Source organism: Sitophilus oryzae, unplaced genomic scaffold, assembly GCF_002938485.1.
Source record: "Sitophilus oryzae breed Bouriz unplaced genomic scaffold, Soryzae_2.0 scaffold_54_pilon_pilon, whole genome shotgun sequence".
Lineage (NCBI taxonomy): Eukaryota > Metazoa > Arthropoda > Insecta > Coleoptera > Curculionidae > Sitophilus > Sitophilus oryzae.
In genome coordinates this window covers 56,401-79,644 of record NW_022147140.1, presented here as the reverse complement: position 1 = coordinate 79,644, position 23,244 = coordinate 56,401, and the positions used below count along the sequence as shown (strand labels likewise).

Sequence of the window (23,244 nt, the reverse complement as noted above, 5' to 3'; positions counted from 1 at the left end):
AAAAAGTGATCTTTTCAGCATAAGTTACAAATTGGGACCCAGCTGAATGAGGCAAATGGAGTATTTTTCAAACCACCCCGACCCACCCTTCTAAAAACATGCGTTCATTATCTCACTTAAAAAAATTCTCAGGCAGTCTCTTCTTCCACAATTACGTAAAACTATACAGAAAAATTTATCATAAGACTATAAGAGCCGCTAAGGACCTTTATTATAATAGGAGAATAGTCAATTCTGGTAATGTTGCTAAAGAAACATGGTATATTGTGAATGAATTGAGAAACAAAGCTTCTTCGTCTAGCAATATCACTACCTCACCTGAGAACCTTAACGATTACTTTGTAAATGTAGCGAAAAACTTAAATAATATCATATGTCCTCCTTATGATCCACTTTCTTATTTCTCTAATGATAATGTAAACTTACACAGTTTCTTTTTTTCCCCGTAGTTTTAGAAGAGCTTCGCAGTACAATTAATACCATCAAAAAATAAATCCTCTTCTGGGACCGACGGGCTAACTTTAAAAATGTTTTCGAATCTGCCAGAAAGCACTCTGAATCACCTAACAACTTTAATAAACATGTCGTTCCAAAATGGCATTTTTCCAAAATATCTTAAGACGGCAATAATCATTCCTCTGCATAAAGGAGGAGACAAAGATGAAGCTTCTAACTATCGCCCAATTGCACTTCTTCCAACGCTATCTAAGATCATAGAAAGGTTGGTTAAAAGAAGGCTGGTATCTTTTCTGTTTAAGTACAAAATACTTACTGAATATCAATTTGGATTTCTAAGCAACAAGTCCACAAATGATGCTATGTTTTCCCTCCTTAATAAAGTTTACTCTAGCCTAAACAACCATCATTCTACAACAATTTTCTGTGATTTTTCTAAGGCGTTCGATTGTGTAAATCATAAGATCCTAATTAATAAACTGCAGCACTATGGGTTCAGGGGATCATCTCTCGAATGGTTTAAGTGGTATCTGAGCAACAGAAGTCAACTTGTGAGGGTGGATACCACGTTGTCTTCTAGCAAGCCAATAGAATGTGGAGTACCACAAGGCTCAGTACTAGGCCCTATTTTGTTTCTTCTTTTTATTAACGACATTGCTAACATAAACATCAGTGGCAAAATATGTCTTTTTGCGGACGACACTAGCTTCACTTGGAGCAACACGGCACTTCATAGGATTATATCAAATGACTTAATTACCATTAAATCTTGGTGCGATTCGAACCTCCTGTACAAATTTCTGTTCTGTATTTCCACCCTGTACAAATTTCTGTTCTGTACAGGATGAGTTAACGATAGAGTAAAGTCCATTATCTCAATAATTGTTTGGAGGTTTACAAATAAATGTTAAATACAAAAGTTATAGGGTTTGTTAAGTATATATAAAGTTATAGGGTTAATTAGAGTATGTTAAGATACACGTTTTAAATTATTGTAGAATATACTGGGTGCTTCATAAAGTAAAAAAAAATAAGGAAGATTGGAAAAAATATATTTTTTATTTATTTATTAATATCTCTGATATTATCGAAATATATTTACTCATATATAATATATTATGTAAAGTGGTCCAAAAGAAAGCCAAAAATGCAATGATATACAGGGTCTTCCATTTTAAAAAAAAACATACCGATCACATTTTTGAACCACTCTATAAAAGTTGAAATATTTTCCTGAAATACATCCTAGTATATACTTTAGGTTTGCACTTAAACAAAATTGTGAAGTTTATTATTCTATTACAGATGGCCCAACGCACTACTTGCGGACCCTGTATATTATAACAAAAAAATATTATTAGATAAAAAAGTTGTAGAATTTTACGTAGAATTTAAAAAATAAAATAAAAAGTAGGGTGTTGCATTTAAAAAAATATGTTATATCCGCAACACTTTTTTGAAGCACTCTGTATATTCTACAATAATTTTAAAATGTGTATCTTAACCCTCCCTATAACTTTTATATTTAACATTTTTTGTAAATCTCAGAACAAAGGAGATAATGACCTTACTCTATCGTTGACTTACCCTGTACATTCTAAAGTTCATCAATATATTTTTTTACCTTTTATATTGGTACGAGCTGTAGTAACTTCCACCTTTTTAACAATTTTATTAAACTAAACTAAACTAAATATTAGATATCCGATAAAACAGTATTCACTTTATTTCGAATGCTTTAATTTTTATTATGTATATAAAACAATATTATATTATCAGCAATCGTTTATGAAACAAATAATTAGGTAAATCGAATTCCATAGAACGAGTTAATTATTTTAACGTGATTTATTGTGCATTTTACAATGCATTTTTTTTCTGAGTGTAGAAATTGATCATGAATTGCTTTCCACTTTCTATGACAGTATCAAGAGAAAAATCCAGTGTACAAAAATTTTTGTCAAACTTCCTACCCTGGCTAAAGTTTGTGACCGCTGGACTATCAGATAGTTCTGCAGCAGCAGTGGCAACGGCAGTGCTACACGACCTTGGAATTGTCACCAAATAGGATAAAGAAAACGTTATAGATCGTTGTAAGCTGAGAAGAGCAAGAGAGCAAACAAGAAACAGTTTTAAGCAAAACTCCTCGGGAGCTTTGAAGGCCGTTTATTTTGACGGAAGGAAAGATAAAACCTATGTTATTGAAAATATTGAAGGCAAGTCCCACAGAAGAACTGTACTTGAAGAACATATTTCTTTAGTTCACACAGTTCCCAGTTCTGGATCGGCTCTAAGCATTTTCTAATAATTTTCTAAAGTCAAACTAGGATGTGAGGGAACCGTGGTGAAAAAAACGGTGCAATTTATCAATTAGAATTAAAATTAGGACGCCCTTTACAAAGATTGGTCTGCAAGCTTCACGCTAAGTTACATCTTAGGCATTTTTTTCAAAAGCTTGACGGTCAAACCCTAGGTCCAAGAGCTTTTGCAGGAATTATAGGAAATCAAATACAACAGTGCGAAAATATGCCAGTTGTGAACTGTACCATTATTGACTGTGATTTACCAGACGTGGATTTTCTTGAATGAAGAAATATCTGTACGAAATTTGTGTTGCGGTTTCTACAAGTGAGTGCTCCGTAGATTTATTAAACCGAAGCCCAGGAAAGTTAAGTCATTCTCGATGGCTCACTTTGGCTAATCGCACCTTACGTCTTTATGTTAGTACCGAAAATCCAACATTACAATTAAAGGAACTGTCCAAATTTATTGTCAAGGTTTATGCTCCTTTATGGTTTCAAATTAAATGCAACTCTTCATGTGTATATGGTGCCAAACATGTTTTACAAACAATAAAACGTAGCCGATACCTAGAGCAAGATTTAAAAAGTGTTATAGACCCTGTAATACAAAGAAATGCCTATTTTGTCCATCCCGTAAATCTTCTGATATGTATGCTACATGACACTCGCCCCCATATTTTTAGAGAGTTTGCACTTCGCCGCATTCTAAATGCAAAAACTCAAGACAATCGTTCACGAAATATCCGACCTCTTATATGTTGATCTAATTGATTGGCAAAAAATGAAATAACCTGTCCCCCATTGTTCCAAACTTTGGAAGTAGATGATTTGAAAAATATGATTGTTAGTTCTTCTGAAACAATCATCGACATCGCTGCATTTCCCTGTCACACTCAATCAGTAGAGAGATGCATAAAACTTGTAACCGAAGCATATTTATCAGTTGTAGGCGTACAAAAGAGAGACAGTTTTATAAAGACCAAAATAGATTCGCCCAATCTTATGCCACAATTTGAGTAAAAAAAGACTACAATCAATAAGTGAACAATAATAAATCATGAGGGAGGGTGGGATTGAATTCGCTGAACAATTATTTCCCCTTGGTGAGTTCTGGATTGTTTAACAATACTGAATACATAAAATATTGTCAAACAAGCGAAAAACGGCTTTAAGTGGTCTGCTCGACACATTTTTAATTCTTTGTTAAAGTGTGTAAATATTTGGGTATTTATAAAAAAATTGTTTAACTTTGTATATAGGGTACACTGAGTTGGGGAGCTAAAATGTCTTTTTTCAATAAGATATATTATTTCTAATTAGAACAGTTACTTATTACCTGAAATTTCGGCTAAAAATCAAAATTTTATATTTTTGTATTTTTTACTTTTTTTAAAGCCCGGTAGAGGGCAGAAGATGAAAAAAAAATTGAAAAACTTTAAATAGATATTAGTTTTCTAATACCAATTGGCAACTTTTGCGCAGTATTCCAAACGATTTTCAAAACTTTGATTTTTCGATTCACCCTACTGTACATACAGGGTGTTTCAAAACAAATGCGAAAAACTTCAGGGGGTGATTCCTTATTCAAAATAAAGGGTAGTTTGCTTAATAAACGTTGGGTCAAAAGTCAACCATTAGGGAGATATCGCGGTACAAAGATGGCGGAAAAATAATGTTTTTATTTTTTATCTTGAAAACGAAAAGCGATAGACTAATGAAATTTTATAGAAGCATTACTATCATGAAAACACACTTTTTGGTAATTTTTTCACTTTTTTAAAATGAGTGGAAGGGGTTGAAATAAACTACCCCTATCATTCTTGTTAACGAAATTTAAAGAAAAATCTTATGAAACCAAACCAAACCAAACACATGCAAAAAAAATAATTTGGATAGCTTAGTTTGTTTAGAAACTTTTTTATCTCTTGTGTTTTTTTGATAAAACTCGCCGATTTACAATTAAAAAACAAAATGTAAAGCATTACATGTCAGGAAAAAAAGCTTTTTAGATGAAGAACCTAGGGGGCTGCTGTAATTTTTTTAGGAAAAAATCTAGTCGGCCGCTGTCACTTTTTAGGAGGTTTCTAATATTATTTTATTTGACATTACTCTACTGCAATACGTTATTATCTTACGATCAGTTAATTATTCCGCACCCTTTTTATGATCTATTTAATTGCGTAAAAAAGGAGTTTTAATTCCGTATTAGATAATCAGTAAAACAATAATGGTTAATTTCACTAATGCTGAAATGGCAGATATGCATTTTATGTATGGGCGTGCAAATGGAAATTCCTTGGAAGCTTGTCGTCTTTATACAGAAATGTATCCGAATCGTAGACCTCCCCACCACAGCACGTTCACTAGGCTTCATCAAAGGCTGCATGAATCTGGAACTTTCGAAAAAAGAAGTTTGGATACCGGCCGACACCGCCAAATTCAAACACCCGAATTAGAAGTTGCTGTCTTAAATATTATTGAAGCGCAACCTGAGACAAGTACCTGGAAAATTGCAGCGGAATTAAATACTTGTACATCAACTGTATGGAAGATATTAAAAGAACAGCAGTTATATCCTTACCATATACAGAGAGTTCAAGCTCTTTTACCAAGAGATTTCGAGCCGAGAATGACAATTTGCCAATGGTTTCATCAAATGAATATGGAAAACCCTTTTTTTGTTCAAAAATTCTTTTTTCGGACGAAGCTAGTTTCTCAAGAGATGCAATTGAAAACTTCCATAATAGGCATGTATGGGCTGAAGAAAATCCTCATTCAGTTATAGAATCTAGACATCAATAGCAGTTTTCCGTTAACGTTTGTATAGGAATTGTCGATGAACATTTAATTGGGCCCCATTTTCTACCTTTAAGATTAACTGGTGAGTCGTATTTTTATTTCCTACAAGAAGAATTGCCTCTTCTACTAGAACATTTACCCCTGCAGATTAGACGAAATGCATGATGGTGGTCCAGCACATTTCAGCATAGATGTACGGAGGTATTTAAATCTTAATTATGAAAACCGCTGGATAGGAAGAGGTGGGCCTCATTTCTGGCCGCCTCGATCTTCAGATTTGAATCCTTCGGATTTTTGTATTTGGGGATATTTAAAAGAATTAGTTTACGCTACACCAGTACAGGATATCGAAGACCTACGAAATCGCATAATTGCATCATGTGATATAATAAGAAATAATCCTGGCATATTTCAGCGTATTAGGGGCTCAATGTTGCGTAGGATAAATGCATGTATTACATCACAAGGTGGACATTTTCAACACTTTCAACACAAAAAAATTAATTGCTCCTGCAAAAGACGTTGTGTTTTTATTTGAGCTGCAATGTTTAAACATTATTTTTTTAACGATATTATTTTGATATTATTACTTTCATGAATTAAAATACAGAATTAAAAATTGTCTTGGTAAACAATTTTTAAGAGGTTATCGTTCAGAAGAAAATGTAACGATATTATTACGAAATAAAACTGTTTGGCAGCAGCCCACTAGATTCTTTATCTAAAAATGTTTTTGTCCTGACATGTAATGCTTTACCATTTCATTTTTTTAATTTCAAATCGCTAAGTTTTATCAAAAAAACACAAGAGATAAAAAAGTTTCTAAACAAACGAAACTATTCAAATTAATTTTTTGCATGTGCTTGATAAGATTTTTCTTTAAATTTCGTTAACAAGAATGATAGAGGTAGTTTATTTCAACCCCTTCCACTCATTTTAAAAAAGTGAAAAAAATACCAAAAAGTGTGTTTTCATAATAGTAATGCTTCCATAAAATTTCATTACTCTATCGCTTTTCGTTTTAAAGATAAAAAATAAAAACATTATTTTTCCGCCATCTTTGTACCGCGATATCTCCCTAATGGTTGACTTTTGACCCAACGTTTATGAAGCAAACTACCCTTTATTTTGAACAAGGAATCAACCCCTGAAGTTTTTCGTATTTGTTTTGAAACACCCTGTATATCAAGTAACCATTGTATAATTAACCATTTTATGATCTATAAATTTCTTCATTTTAATTTGTAATTTATACAGTACGACCCATTCTGTAATTGGCGCTTGCTGTTGAATGAAGTATAATATTATAAATAATAAAGAAAGCTTAAATTTAACACCAAAAGTTGCATAAAAAATGCTGTGGAAACATATTTTATATTGGTGAACGAAGGAGAAATACTACAAAAAGATATGTAAATAAAAAAAATATTAATGGTTAATAATGATTAGCATTAAGTCAAAATTGAATATACTGGTTTTAATATATTTTCGTGGGAAGTTTCTTGTACCAATAAAAATAATATTTTATAGATAAAAACATTTTTATAACGGGAGGGACAGGATTTATTGGAAAAGCCCTAATAGAGAAACTATTACGTAGTTGTCCAGGTGTGGGAAATATTTATATACTACTGAGATCCAAAAAAGGGATGAATTTAGAAGAAAGATGCCAAAAACTATTTTCTAACCCGGTAAGTTTTTATTAGTCATTTTTTTCTTCTCTAAATTTAAAGCTTTAAAGAGTTATTGATAGTCCGAGAGACAACGGTTTTTTTTCAAGGAATTTCATCACGACTTTTAATAAATAGAAATGTGAAAATATGCGTCAGCTCGTTGGGGGAAAGGCCGGGGTCGTTTTTTATTACTATTTAACATCAATATTACATATAAACAGTTTCACGCGGGATGAAATAACTTCAGAAATCTATTTTTTACGAATATGACAGTCTCCCACGCTCGCACCCACCGCTCGTACTGTCGATGACGGTCAGTTTCGTCATCTAGAATGTGAGTATAATCTACTGTATTAAACTGGGCCGGAATGAAATTCCTTGAAAAAAAAAAGCCGATGCCTCCCGGATTATGAATAGTGCTGGGTAGTTGGGTAGGTCCGTATAGATACGAATCCATGGACATTCTTTATTACCAGTGTGATACTGCTGGCTACTGTAGGTCCTACTGAGTACCGACACCTATCTATTTTTTCCAAAAACATTTTTGTCTAATCAAATTTATTGGTTCAGATGTGTCCGGTTGTGGTCAACTTTATTATCTCTTCATATTATGCGTTCTTCTAGTGTTCTGTGATATCTTGAGTTTTCTAAGAAAATAATAACAATTCGAATCCAAAATGAAAACTTTAAGTATTATTATACTTACCGTGTGTTTTATGTTCTCTGCGTTATACCGTGCTGGCAACTGTTACTCTTGGGTCGGTATTCACATGTATGGAAGTAAATCGCATAGGGATTGTTAAGGAAACTTAATATTTTATATAAAATTATTTTCTTTTATGTAATTTCTTAGATTAAGATTAATTATTTTAATTTCTTTAAATTTTAAATTGCCGCACTTATACCTGCTTCCTGCAACATAACTAGATAAAATCATTAGAAATGTTTCTGAGCATCTGAAATGGAATTATAAGGATATCTTTTAGGTGTCATTTTTTTTATAACGAGAAAACGTCAATCGCGATAATAATTTAAAAACTCAACTTTTTAACACATAACACGCCATAACTCAAGAAACACTTTGATATTGAAACTTTTTTTATTTTGAAGATAAGAACTTTTACAATATGTTTACATAAGAAAAATTCGATAAGGTTGTTTTTTTCCATTCAAAACTTGTAAACATCTATTTACTTTTAGAGCATAGCAATTTTCAGCAGTCGTATAATTTTTTTATTGATACAGATTTTCACTTACTGTCTACGAAGAAAATGCAGCAGAAATATTAAAAAAGTTTATGAAAAAACTACAATCAATTATTTCTAATAGATTTCGAGATATCGATTTTTGAATTCAGAGTTCTAATAGCCTGACCACTGTCGAAAACCAACTCAATTCTACTTATTTTTACGAAAAATGCAAGAGTTTCTAGCTTGCACTAAACATTTTCAAGCTGCTATACGACAAGCTGTCGATATAGCGACAAATCTACTATATCCCCTTCCACGTCTCTTAGCAATGTGCAAAGTTTCTCGATTTATTTCATACATTTGGCAACGTGTTTAGCGTTCTCTCTTTGTTCAGTACATTATAAACGCATTGTACTCTTCTTACATACGGAAATCTCGACCCAAGACACACGTAATCTTTGCCAGCCCTTAGTATATTCTTCAATGTTTAATCTGGTTTGAATTTATAGTTTTTTTTTGCGTTTTTAGATTTTTGACAATTTGAAAAATAGTAATTCGGACGTATTCTATAAAGTTATACCTGTTAGAGGCAATGTTGCTGAGGCAAATTTAGGTAACACTACATATAACTTTAAGAAAATGTTATATAACAACGAAGGTAATTTTGGTCTCAGGTTTATCCAGTTCTGATAGGCAAATTTTAATAGAGAAAGTTAACGTAATATTTCATGCAGCTGCTTCGGTAAGATTTGATGATTTTATCAAGGATGCAATATTGACAAACCTACGAAGTGCACGAGACATGGCCTTGTTATCATTGGAAATGAAAAATATTGAAGTATTCGTTCATGTTTCTACAGCGTATTGCAGCATCACTGAAAATAAGGTAAGAGCTGTGAAAGCACAAAGCTACAAGCTATTCTGGATTGTGCATTTAATAAGCGTCTGTAACCAGTTCTATTTTCGCTAAATAGAAATGGCGTTCTCTTCAAAACTCAACGGCTGAAGCTCGCTACAGAGTACCAATTTACATACAGGGTGTCCCACTTAAGATGGATACAAGCCAATATCTTGGTTGTTTGTTGAGCGATCTTTTTTATTTTTGGCAGGAGGCTGTACATTTTGCCCAGGGTAAGAAATGCGATACCTCATAGACGTACGTTTTAATGGGGTTTGATATTTTTCGAATCAAGAGTAAATTACCCTTAGGGCAGTATTTATTTCAAATCTGATAAATTATATTGAATTCTCCTCAATTAAGATACTTAAGTTCTAATTTTTATAAATATTGATACAGGGTATGTTATTAAAATAAGACATTTTTATTTATATTATTATTTTTTTAAGTACTTACGACGCCACTGGATAAACAACTTTTTTGTTATCAATAACCGATTATATCCAATTAACAATTAATAATCCATTTAACTTGGGTCGAAGATGATGACTTTTAGTTCGTTATAGTTTTATAAATCTTTGTTTAGAGCATATTTTCCAAAGTTAATAGTGATTGTTTTAAATAACTATTTGGATTTTTTTAAATATTCCTCAATAAAACGAATAAAAATCATATTTCAGATTCCATTAAAAACTGGGTTTTTAAATTATTTTGTAAATCATTTTATTCATTTGTATTAGCAGACTTAAAAAACAATTTTTTAAAGTAAACAAAATAAATTGAAAATATTTAGTTTTTTTTGTATCGTATCTTAATTATTATGGAAGCTATCTGAAAACTTAAATCGATTATTAATTGATAATCGGTTATTGATAATAAACCAGCTGTTTATCCAGTGACGTCGTAAGTACTTAAAAAATAATAATAAAAATTAAAATGTCTTATTTTAATAACACACCCTGTGTCAATATTTATCAAAATTAGAACTTAAGTATCTTGGGTAAGGAGGATTCAATATAATTTATCAGATTTGAAATAAATACTGTCCTAAGGGTAGTTTACTTTTGACTCGAAAAATATCAAACCCCATTTCTTACCCTAGGCAAAATGTACGTCTTATAGCCATACAGCCTCCTGCCAAAAATGAAAAAGATCGCTCAACAAACAACCAAGATATTGGCTTGTATCCATATTAAGTGGAACACCTTGTATAGTTATTTGCAATTCTATAATAAACTATGAGTAATAAAAAAAATCAAAAATCCAGCCATATTGAATTTTGAATAAAACTGCTCTATGCCGCCATTTAAAAAAATATTGCCAATATGTGATATAGCACTGAAAGGAAAATGTTAAACTCTATGTAAATAAGAATACAAACGTATATATTTTAATTTTTCTCTTGAACTTACTCTCGATTAAACCAGTAGTGATATTCAATTGTGTGTTTTGATTTGATTACCTATATGTTAAACCTATGATTCAAATTAGATGAGAAACAATAAAACGGTGTCCTTTGCAACAATTTCTTTTTTGCCCGGTATACTAAGTTCATCACATAGGCCACTCTGCAGTCGATGGAAAATTAGTTTTTGTTGTGTATTCTGTGTTGAGTCTTTTTGAGTTTAAACTTTAATTTGTAGATCCGTGTTTATCTTTTTAAAGTCTTTAGAGTTTTTTTAGTCTAAAAATGCACATGAAAAAAATATTTTAAAATACGTAATTTAGGAGCATTGACTACCACATCCCTCCTCGAAATAAAAAATCACACTGACAGGATTAGCTCGTGCATTGGTCACTGGTGGGGACTATTAGGACGAGAAGGGAAGTGGGCGGGAAATTTTACCCTTCCTCTTACTCCGTCATCGTATTTTCACGGCATATAAAACAATCGGAACGCTTCACGCATATCTTTGCTCACGCCGCCATTTGGGTGTCCAACAACAGAAAGTAACCAGAACAAGTGTCGTAGTTTTTGTCATCGACAGTTACGGCAGCTTTGAATCAATAGCGTGCGGCTTAATTTACTTTGTTTTTAAAGTAAATTGCACTTGGTACTCATCTCATCAATATCGATTAATAATATAATAAAATATTTTCTTTTTAGAGTAAGGTTGAGTCTCAAATACACTAGGATTTTCTATAATTATTTTCTTTATTCCAGATTTGATATAAATGTCATATATTAATTTTATTAGTGTCTCTAGACATGGAAGGCAAAATGAATTTGTCAAAAGCGTCTTGTATATAATTTCCGTCCGGAAAAGTACATCGCCAGATATTTATATTTAAATTTCAACGGTGAATCTTCTTCCTGTAGCATTGTTAATTTGTGAAATCTGAATATAAATAAACTTTGCTACGTCCATTGATGGGCATAATTTGTACTTAGCCTCTTTATATTGTTCAACAGATATATATTTTATTGGGTTTTTAATCCTTGTTTGTAACTCCGGGCATGTTTATTTTAGTTGCATGTTTTTTAATTTTAAATGTCTCTACAGTCAAATGTTTAATTGATTTTTTCATTTTTACTTTTCGAGGAGTATGCGCGGTTAACGATTCCCTTCCTTTAAAGTTTCCTTTTGCCCTTCAGAAACATTCGCGTACTGAAATGAGCGCCACATATTCGGTGACTTTTGTGAAGTTTGTCAACTTTTGCGCACAAATCCAGTCTACCGCAAGCCTTAAGCGATACTTTTGCTTGAAAAAGTAATTCAATTGATTTATTACTCATTCAATCAATTGATTATGTATTTAAGAATTTCTAATATATTTGAAGAGCATTTTTGTGTAGGACAGGCCATTATATTTTAACATACTATAATGTTTTTTAAACATTACCACTGCGAACGGCAGCTTCTCATCGGTAGAGCAGTCGTGGATAAGGTATTTTACTGGAAAGAAAACTAATTAACAACAATAAACAAAAAATATAGATATTGGGCGCCAAGTATGTACAGAGAAAGAAAACACAGTTGTATATTACTTAAAATTAATGACTATATTTATTAACGATGGATTCTGATGGTAAATAACATTGTAAAATTCTAATCATTATAGTTGTTATATGTCGAGGAAAGTTGTGTTAAAAATAATATTAAATTAATATGTTGAATGAAAAAGACTATGGAAAAATATAATATAGACAAAGCTATTGGAAATAAAAAAAAGGTAGCATTACTTTATTTAATCTGTTATCTTTTATACAATGTTAAATCTGAGATGTTGCAAATCGTAGATTCTAGAATCTGTTTGGTTATTCATCTGCCAAAATCACGCAATAATAATATACATAGAAAGTAATACCATTACAAGATATGTTCGTAATGAAACTATAATCTAAATCGTATTTCAAATACTAATCTGACATAAGTAATTTAATCACTAAGCGTAAAGTCTGTAAGATGTTATTCAAGACTGAGATGTAAAACATAAAATCCAGAACTTAAATCTAAACTTAGCTGTTCGTTCTTGAGGCAATCCTGTTGCAAACAGTACAGCGTGAGGTGGACTTGTATCTCTGAACTCTCTCTCGGCTTTACTGTTGGCCAATACAACAAAAGAGGCCAGAATGAGGACACTATGAGCCTGGACACCAGGACACCAGGACACCATGAAAGGATAATGTCCGTACCTTGGACCCTAAAAATACGAAACTCGTATTTAAAACCTAACAAGGTGTAATAAACACAATAAACCTACACAGATTAAAAGTATAACTTTAACAGATTTAAAAGTATAATATTTATTATAGTACCAGATTTAAGAACACATAACAAATATCGTTGGAATACAAGAGAAAGTGACGTCCATTAGAAACAATGTTTTATTTACGTGTATTTTTTACATATGGACTTGAACAATTGTGTAATATCACATTGTGGAGTTTATGTACAAAAATATATGGCGTTGTAAATATTACATTGTTAAAAAATAAAATTCACGAATATTTGGACTTGGTTAGGTTACCTCACCTCACTTTCTCGGATTATTAAATAAAATTGTTAGATAAATCAAAGACCTTTAACTTAAACCTTACCTTTAATAAAGATCTTAAAAATCAAACAAAACAAAGTTCAAAAAAATTCAAAAATACAAAATCACGATTGTAAAATGAAGATTGCAAAAAAACACAGCCAAACAACCAGAAAACAGCGAAACGCACATCTCCGTTCAATTGCAAAACACAACTGAGGAGGAAGGAGGAAGCCGGAAACGGAAAACTGATTTGACATACAGAACAATGACAGAACATAATTAATAGGCCTATTTAGGCAACTATAAAAACAATTTTGTACGCAATTGTTAGGCAACTGGAAAAATTAAAATAAAAATACGCCATCTAGCGCCCCAGGAAATTACTACCCCAAAAACAAATCGTTCAAGGTCGTATATCTCAGTTGACTGGCCCTGCAGCCCTCCACAGAAGCAGTGAAACGATAACATAGTTGTCGACTTGAGAACGTTAGAACTACGCCAAGCGTTTCAAATAAGTTGTCAGGCCTGAACGATACGGAATCCGGTAATGATAGCCAGACATCATATATCATATATAAAAAAGACATGTAACGAACTAAAAACGTTACAATACTGTAGCAAGTTAATGCTAACTTTACGCAACACTTTATAGCAGTTAAAAATTATAATTAAACTAAATTTTAATACATATTACGGTAGAGCAAAATAAAACAGTTTTCAGTTCAAGAGCCCGATTTATTCTTACTCTAGATTCTTCAGTTAAGATCCAAACGGCTAATAAATGTCTTATTTACCCGGATCATAGACTAAACATAGATTGTTGAGTTGATGGAGAGCCTACAGGACATAGGCGTGGATGGCAAGGACATAAGAATAATTAAAGAACTGTATTGGCAGCAGTCGGCGGAGATCCGTATTGATGGTGATCGAACATCGGAAAACTTCAGCGTATTGAAGGGAGTTCGGCAGGGATGTGTACTATCACCCATTCTGTACAGGGTTGTTCACCACATACGACACGGAGTATTGTAGCTAAACGATTATATTTTTACAAATTTCAAGTTTTGGGTTCGATGAAGGACTTATAGAGGTACAATTTCAAAATAATTTTACAAGATACAGAGTGTCCCAAATAAGTAAAAAATATCAAAGTTGTATTTTTTTAAATGGAACACCCTGTATATTATTACATTTTTAGTTTCTATGATTAAAATAAAGGTAAATTTGATTATGGTTTATTATACTTAAACCTTACCGTTTTTGAAATATTTTCAATTTTGTGAAATTGCAGTAAAAATTTTAAGGCTTCATTTCTCCAAGGGTATCAAAGTTTTTAATACTAAATATTTACTGAAGTTTATTTATTGTTCAGTTATTGTGTTGCAATAATAAAAATAATACTACCTTATACAGAGTGTCTAAAAATTTATTTTAAATAATTTCTAGCTTTAAACGCCAATAACATTTTTAATTTAAATGGAACGCCCTGTATATTTTAGGAGAATCAGATACAAAATTTAATTGTCTATCAAATTGTATTATTCCATTTTTTACCTATCCCTTCAAGTTTTCGTAGAAAATGCATTTTCTTATAATTTAGACCTCATTTATCAATATACCTATGGAATATTGACATTTTAGATTGTTTTTAAAGCAACAAATGTACAAAATGTACAAGCTAGTAATATTATCGTTTTTAGCAAAACGATAATATTACTAGCCCATTTGTATGCAAAAAGAAAACTATTTAAATCTTTATAAAAGAGCATACTATTAATTAAATATAACACCATTATTTCCGCCCATATACTAATTAATTACATACTTAATTGTATGTTCGTTAATAAATAAATGTGGATTTGAGTCAGAAATAAATATAATAATAAGTTATCAAAATTAAAGTCTCTGTGGTTATAAATAAACATTTATTAAAAAAATGAAATATCATTTTTAAGGTGTTACTTTTTATCACACTCTCTAATACCCATACAAAATTCAGTTTTTTAGTATTTGGAGCAATTATTATTAATCAACGCAGTCAGTTAATGTAGTTTGAATACTGGAATCATATTAATTGATCCTCTTTAACAAATATTTAAACAGTTTTTTTTATTTTTTAATAAAATAAACAAATTATATCGACAATATTAGTATCCGTACTCTTTAAAAATTTGGTACATCTCTAAAAATAATCTAAAATGTCAATATTCCATGGGTATATTGATAAATAAGTTCTAAATTACAAGAAAATGCATTTTCTACGGAAACTTAGAAGAGATAGGTAAAAAATGGTATAACATGATTTGATAGACAATTTAATTGTGCATCTGATTCTCGTAAAATATACAGGGTGTTCTATTTAAATTAAACAATTTTTTGCCGTTTGAAGCTAATAATTATTTAAAATAAATTTTTAGACACTCTGTGTAAGGTAGTATACTTTTTATTATTGCAACACAATAACTGAACAATAAATAAACTTCAGTAAATATTTAGTATTAAAAACTTTGATACCCCTGGAGAAATGAAGCCTTAAAATTTTTACTGCAATTTCACAAAATTGAAAATATTTCAAAAACGATAAGGTTTAAATATAATAAACCTTAATCAAATTTACCTTTATTTTAATCGTAGAAACCAGAAATTTAATAATATACAGGGTGTTCCATTTAAAAAAATACAACTTTGATATTTTTTACTTATTTGGGACACTCTGTATCTTGTAAAATTATTTCTAAATTGTAGCTCTAATAGTCCTTCAACGAACCCAAAACTTAAAATTTGTAAAAATCTCATTGTTTAGCTACAATACTCCGTGTCGTAAAGTAGAGAGGCAACAAAGCAATGAGATTTTTGAATGTCCGGAGTGCGGTAGGCAGATAACATCACGTATCGGGCTTTTCAGTCACAGAAAAGCTCATGAAAGAAAACGCCTTGCGTGACCATTTTCTTTATGTGTGTCGAATACTCGTCAGCGAGTAACGGCTGTATGTATGTATGCAATTCTGGCTAACAACCTTGAAGACATCCAGATTCTGCTAAATAAAGTAAAATGCGGTGAACAGATTGGGCTCCATATTAACGTTGCAAAACTAAAATGATGGTGCTCAGCAGACACCAGTTCAACACTCATCTTAACATCGATGGAGAGAACATCGAACGGGTCACATATTTCACCTATTTTGGCGCCTCCCTAAATGAAGAGTGGGATTGCGACGAGGAAGTTAAGAGAAGAATCGGCCGTGCAAAAACAATTTTCTTTAAACTTAAGAATTTACTCCTGTATAGAAATATGCCGCTACATACCAGGATGCGGGTAATTCAATCTTATGTGCAGTCTGTGATGTTGTATGGCGCTGAGACTTGGTCACTTAATGTAAAAACAATAAACAGAATTGAGGCTTTCGAAATGTGGACACTTCGCCGATTGCTGCGCATACCCTGGACGGAGCATGCAACAAATGATGAAGTCCTAAGAAGAGCCAGAGTAGACAGACAACTAATGGATACCGTAAAACAACGCAAACTATCATATCTAGGACATATATATTAAGTGGACGTCAGTACCCTATACCCAGGTTGATACTGCAGTAGAAAATCGAAGGCCGACAGGGACCGGGTCGAAAACAGCATTCTTGACTTCGCAACATAAGAAACTGGAGTGGCATACCTGAAGCCGCAACCATATTTCGACGAGTCGAATAATAGGGCACCCTAGTCATCTTATAGCCATAAAATAGACGAATTATCGTCAACGTGCGGCATAGCAAATGGCACCCGAAGAAGAGGAAGAAGACTAAACATATTAAGGGTTTAATCATGATGGGTTTAATAACGTAAACAGTTAGGTTAAAATACTTAAACCTAACACCATGAAGTGTTATATTTTATAGGCTTAACCAAAACCCAGTATTTTTTTTCAGAAGTATTAAAATGAGCTGAGAATATTATTCACTGAATAATCCAAATACAAACATTACAGTACAGTATCTTTTTTTAATACGACCCTCCTGTCTATCAATAGTTTATTTTCTCGGAAATTTCTTTGATACGTTTTCATTCGGCCCTGACAAGGTCAAATTTTATAGAAATTAAAAAGTTAGCCTGCCGATTGTTTTATATGCCGTGGTATTTTTTGACCGACGCACAGTGGATCGACCCAATGCAATTTGCTGGACATTCAGCAATTATGCAAAATTTCTAAATTAAGACATTTTTTTGATTAAATGTGTTCTAAAGTCTTCAAATTTGTTAAAAAGAGTCATAACTTTATTATAGATAACTTACTGAATAGTGCAGGGGTGTTTTTACAGAATATATATTTTGTTTTAATTTTCGTATTAAATTGACTATTACAAATTAAACTGCATAATTTCATACTTATTCCAAAACTTAATGAACTTTTTATCATATTTTAATTCTATATCAATTATGACCTTGCGATTTGTCCAGTTCCTTAATACCAACATGTATTCAATAACAATAATTTTCAAGTCTTATTATTTTATAATAATATAGTCTATAGTCTTATCATAAAAAATTAAATTTTAATAAAAATTAAGGTTTAAAAAAATGCTTAAATATGCATAAACTATTTTTATATCTGTTATTGAAGATGTATTCCTTAAAAGAAATATAAAAAGATTTACTGCCACTAGGCGCCCCTTTGGAATATATACAGGGTGGCGTATTAGTGCGAGAAAGTTCAATATCGTCGTTGTTGACTGTGATGTAATATGTATATAAATTAAAGTAAGCCTGACAATATTGGAGTTTGATCCTTTAAATTCCGACTGGTCAATATATAAAAGACGAATTGAAAATTATTTTTCGGCTAACGAAATTAAAGACGCAGTTAGGAAAAGGGCAATTTTATTAAACCTTTTAAGTGAAGATGCCTACAAGTTGGTGTTTGATCTATGTTTACCTGAGGAACCAGAAAAAAAGGGTACGATGTGCTTGTAAAATTAATCACCGAACATTTTAAGCCCCCTTCTTCAATTTTTGCTGCAAGATACAAATTTTATCGTGCTGTGAAAACTCAAAACGAAAAACTCTCGGAGTGGGCAGCCCGGTTACGCAGCTTAGCTTCACCTTGTGACTTTGAAGCTGGACAACTAGAGTTAGTGTTGCGTGACATGTTTGTAGTGGGGTTCAATCCTGGGCCAGTGCAAGATAGGCTCATGGAAGAAAAGAAGTCTACCAAATTTGTAGATATGATTGATATTGCCGCAGCAAAATCTGCAGTAAGAACCTACAACAATGAAGTTTTAGTCAAACAGGAGTCAGAACTTCTCTATACTAGGGGATACCAGAGGCGAAGTCATTCCACAGGGCTAAGGTGCAATAATAAGCCAGCGCAGACGTCACACCATTTGCGGTCCAAAGGTCAGTTCGCTGGTCAATTATCAGCCAAGAAGGGTATGCGATTCTCCGGCACATCAGCTTGCAAGGTTTGTGGTTGCAAAAACCACGAAACAGGTCAGTGTGCGTTTAGAGATTGTTTTTGTCATTGTTGTAAAAAAAGGGGCATCTTGCACCGGTATGTCCCAATAAAAATAGAAATAATGTAAATTATTTTTTTCATTCTCAAAATTATTTAGAATCTGAAGATTATTGTTTATTTACTTTAGATTGTACAAATAATGTAATTTTAATTAATTTAAAAATTGAAAACCTTGATGTTTCTTTTAATTTAGATACAGGGTCTAGCTATAGTGTTATTTCAGAAAATTATTATATAGAAAAATTTTACCATAAAAATTTGAAACACACCAATAAAGTATTTAACTTATATAATGGTGACCAAATTGTTCCATTGGATTATATTACCTGTAATGTGATTTACAATAACAAAGAATGTGAATTAGATCTATATGTTATTCAAAATGCAGTCGGTCCGCCTTTATTAGGTACGGATTTTTATAATTTATTCTGTTTATACATTTCAACAATAAATTTTTTAGAGTTGACAGTTGATATAAATAGTTTAGTTAAAGAATTCAATAAGGTATTTGCACCAGGGCTAGGTACTTTTAAACAGGGGTGTATTTCGATCAAATTAAAATCGAAAAACGTATCACCTAAATTTTTTCGAGCACGGCCTTTGCCGTTTGCGATTAAAAATAAAGTTGATCTTGAATTGGAACGCTTAGAAAAAATTGGGGTCATTACACCCGTTAATTACAGTCCTTCGAGAACACCTATCGTTCCTGTACTAAAAAAAGACGGTTCAATACGAATTTGTGGTGACTTTAAGGTTACCGTTAACCCATACATCGAAATTGATCAATATCCTTTGCCTCGTATCAATGAACTTTTTGTCAAATTACAAGGAGGCGTTCATTTTTCCAAGTTAGATTTATCTAACGCTTATCAACAAATTTGCTTAGATCAATCTTCAAAGGAATTGATGACAATTTCCACTCACAAAGGTTTATATCAATATAATAGGGCACCTTTTGGTATCGCAAGTATACCTGCCAAATTCCAAAAAATTATGGAATCATTGTTGCAAGGCCTTGACGGTACAGTAGTATTTCTTGATTATATTTTAATTACTGGATGTAATCGTAAGGAGCATTTAATTAGGCTAAAAAAGGTTTTGCAAATTCTGCAGGAATCAGGTTTAAAAATTTCATTACCTAAATGTAGTTTTTTCCAAGATCAAATTGAGTATTTGGGTTTCATTATTAATAAAGAAGGACTAAATACATCAGACAAAAAAATAAAAGCCATAAAAGATGGAGAACAGCCCCAAAATGTAACGCAATTAAAATCTTTTTTAGGTCTTATAAATTATTATGGTTCTTTTGTGCCTAATCTGGCAACACTGCTCCATCCTTTATATTATTTGCTAAAAAAGGATGTTATATGGGCATGGTCACCAGAATGTGACCAAGTTTTTTTAAAAATAAAAGATCTTCTTACATCAGCACCCATATTAGTGCATTATAATCCAGACTTACCTATTATTTTGAGTACCGACGCAAGCGATTATGGTATTGGGGGTGTGCTTTCTCACCTTTATGCGGATGGCAGCGAGAAGCCCATTGCGTTTGCCTCACGCACTCTTTCAGATTCTGAGAAGAAGTTTAGTCAAATTGAAAAAGAGGGGCTAAGCATAATTTTTTCTGTTTGTAAATTTAATCAATATTTGTATGGTCGCAAATTTACTTTGTTAACTGATCATAAGGCTCTTACGACAATTTTTCATCCGGAAAAAGCTATTCCACAATTTTCAGCAAATAGACTGAGACGTTGGGCAGTCATTCTTTCAAATTATCAGTATGATATTAAATTTGTTAAATCAGAGAAAAATTATGCCGATTGTTTGTCGAGAATGCCTTTATCAAGTTCGGAAAATTCTGATTTCGAGTGGCAAAATGTTGACGTGAACTTTATAAATTATTTTAGCCAAAATAGTGATTTTCCGATTAATTTTGAGGCAGTTAAAAATGCGTCATTAAAAGACAGCACTCTTTGTGAGGTAAAAATATTTTTGCTTACAGAGTGGCCACAAAATATTTCCGATAATTTAAAACCATTTTTTCGCATTCGAAATGAGTTAAGCATTGAATCAGAGTGTATATTGTGGAATAATAGAATAATTATTCCCTAATTCTAAAAGACTTGCATTCCACACACATGGGAATGGTTAAAACTAAAAGTTTAGCTAGGTCATATTTCTGGTGGCCAGGTTTGGACAAGGACATCGAAAATATTTGTTCCGCTTGTCCTTCTTGCCTATTGTATAAGAAAAGCCCTAGCAAGGCAATTCTTGACACTTGGCCTTGGCCAGAAGAACCTTGTATAAGACTACATGTCGATTTCATGGGGCCATTTTTAAATAAACAGTTTTTAGTGATAGTTGATAGTCACACTAAATGGTTGGAAGTTTTTCCAGTAACATCTATAACCTCCAAGGTAACTATCGACTGTTTAAGGAATTGTTTTTCAAGATTTGGATTACCCAAATTTATAGTTACAGATAATGCAAAAACTTTTTGCAGCAATGATTTTCAAAATTTTTTGTGTATGAACAATATTAAGCATAAAACTTCACCTCCTTTTCATCCTTCCTCAAATGGGGCCGCCGAAAATGCGGTAAAAACAGTTAAAACTGCACTTAAAAACGCTCTAACTAGTAATAGTACTCAAGTAGAGAATAATTTAAATAGGTTATTATGCAATTTTCTATTTGATTTTCGAAATACGCCTCATTGCACGACTGGTGTTTCACCATCGCAGTTGATGTTTAATAGGAAAGTGCGTACTAGGTTTAGTAATTTGTTGCCTGAAAATGATAATCAACTTTGTGCGAGTTCTACTAATGTAAAAAATAAAGTCATTAAGCAGCAAAATATACAAAAATATTATCATAGAGGCAATATATTTATGCAGTTTAGTATTAATGAAAATGTTACAGTTAAGGATTACAGAAATGTCCAAAAACCTACTTGGATACGTGGTAAAATTTATAAAAAAAATAAGAAAATGCATGTACTTGGTAAAAATTCCTTCATTAAATGACATTATTTGGAAGCGTCATTTAAACCAGATAAAGAAATTTTTTATTAATGAATCAGCTATTTCTAAAGAATTAATTGATGAACAAGGCGTAAGTCATAATGAGGGAATTTCTCAAGAAAATTCGATTGTAAACTCAACGTCCCCTGATAAAGTTGAAAATATTAATTCTGATCTCAGTGAAAATCGGCCAAAACGTTTAGGGAAACCAGTGCAACGTTTAATGTATAATTAGTTTTTTTTTTGTAGGAGGGAAGTGTGATGTAATATGTATATAAATTAAAGTAAGCCTGACAATATTGTATCTATATTTGTTTATGGGCGGGAGTATTCCATGTTTTTTGTGGCATGTATATATCTCTCGCAATAGTAGTTATTATTATAGTATTAAACGAGGTTTTGAAAAGTTTAGTATTTTATTGAATATGAAAAATATTTTAAAGATATGAAAAATTTTCAAATAATTTTGATAAAGATATGAAAAATTTAAACAGTTTTTTAAAATTGCACCCCCAATTTTTCTGTACATAATTGGATATAGCATAAAATTTTGCATACAGTACCTCATTTTCATTAGATTCACGTAAAATATACAGGCTATATACAGGTCCATTTAAATTAAACAAGTTATTACCATTTAAAGCTAATAATTATGTAAAATAAATTTATAGAAACTCTGTATGAGGTAGTATTATTTTTATTATTGCAACACAAAATCTAGTGAATACAAAAACTTCAGTAGGTAGTATATTTGGTTTTAAAAACATAAATATGCTTAGAGAAATAAAGCATTAAAATTGTTAGTGTTTTTCCACAAAATCGTAAATATTTCAAAAACGGTAAGATTAAAGTGCGGCAAACCTGAATTAAATTACGTTTATTTTAATCGTAAAAACTAAAAACGTAATAATATACAGGGCGTTCCATTTAAAAAAATACAACTTTGATATTTTTTTATTTGGAACACTATGTACGTTTTGCAAGTAATTTTAAAGTGTAGCTTCAGTTGTCCACCAACAAACCCATCGCTCATAATTTCCACAAATCTAATCATTTGGCTTCAAAACTCCGTGTTGAATAGCGCGAACAGCCTCGTATATTTTTTACCTGATAGCTAGTCGGGCAATTTTTCTACTAAAAATAAATATGAGGAATGAAATCTTGTTAGTTAGTAGTCAAAGTTAATAGTATAAAAAATATTTCACAAGTAAGTTGATAAAAATTATCCATGCTTTAGAAAACACTTAGCCGCCATCTTGAGTTTATGGAAAAACCAGATTTGGGACTGAAATTAAATACTTAATAGTCATTTCTAGTCAAAAATATCAGAATTGGACATTTCTGATCAGACTAATAGTTCTAAAACAAAAGCAAATGTCGATATTTCCGTATACCTCGATCCACTGTGCGACGGT

At 31.8% G+C, this 23,244-nt stretch overlaps 1 protein-coding gene across 1 annotated transcript in view; it reads left to right on the top strand.

Moving 5' to 3' along the window:
* LOC115886968 (putative fatty acyl-CoA reductase CG5065) overlaps nt 1-23,244 on the top strand; it is a 40,718-nt gene that overhangs the window by 2,911 nt on the left and 14,563 nt on the right. Inside the window, exons 2-4 of the mRNA XM_030906296.1 lie at nt 7,089-7,249; nt 8,950-9,034; nt 9,096-9,307. Of these exons, the coding sequence (XP_030762156.1) occupies nt 7,089-7,249; nt 8,950-9,034; nt 9,096-9,307 (458 nt within the window). The remainder of the gene's footprint in view (nt 1-7,088; nt 7,250-8,949; nt 9,035-9,095; nt 9,308-23,244) is intronic.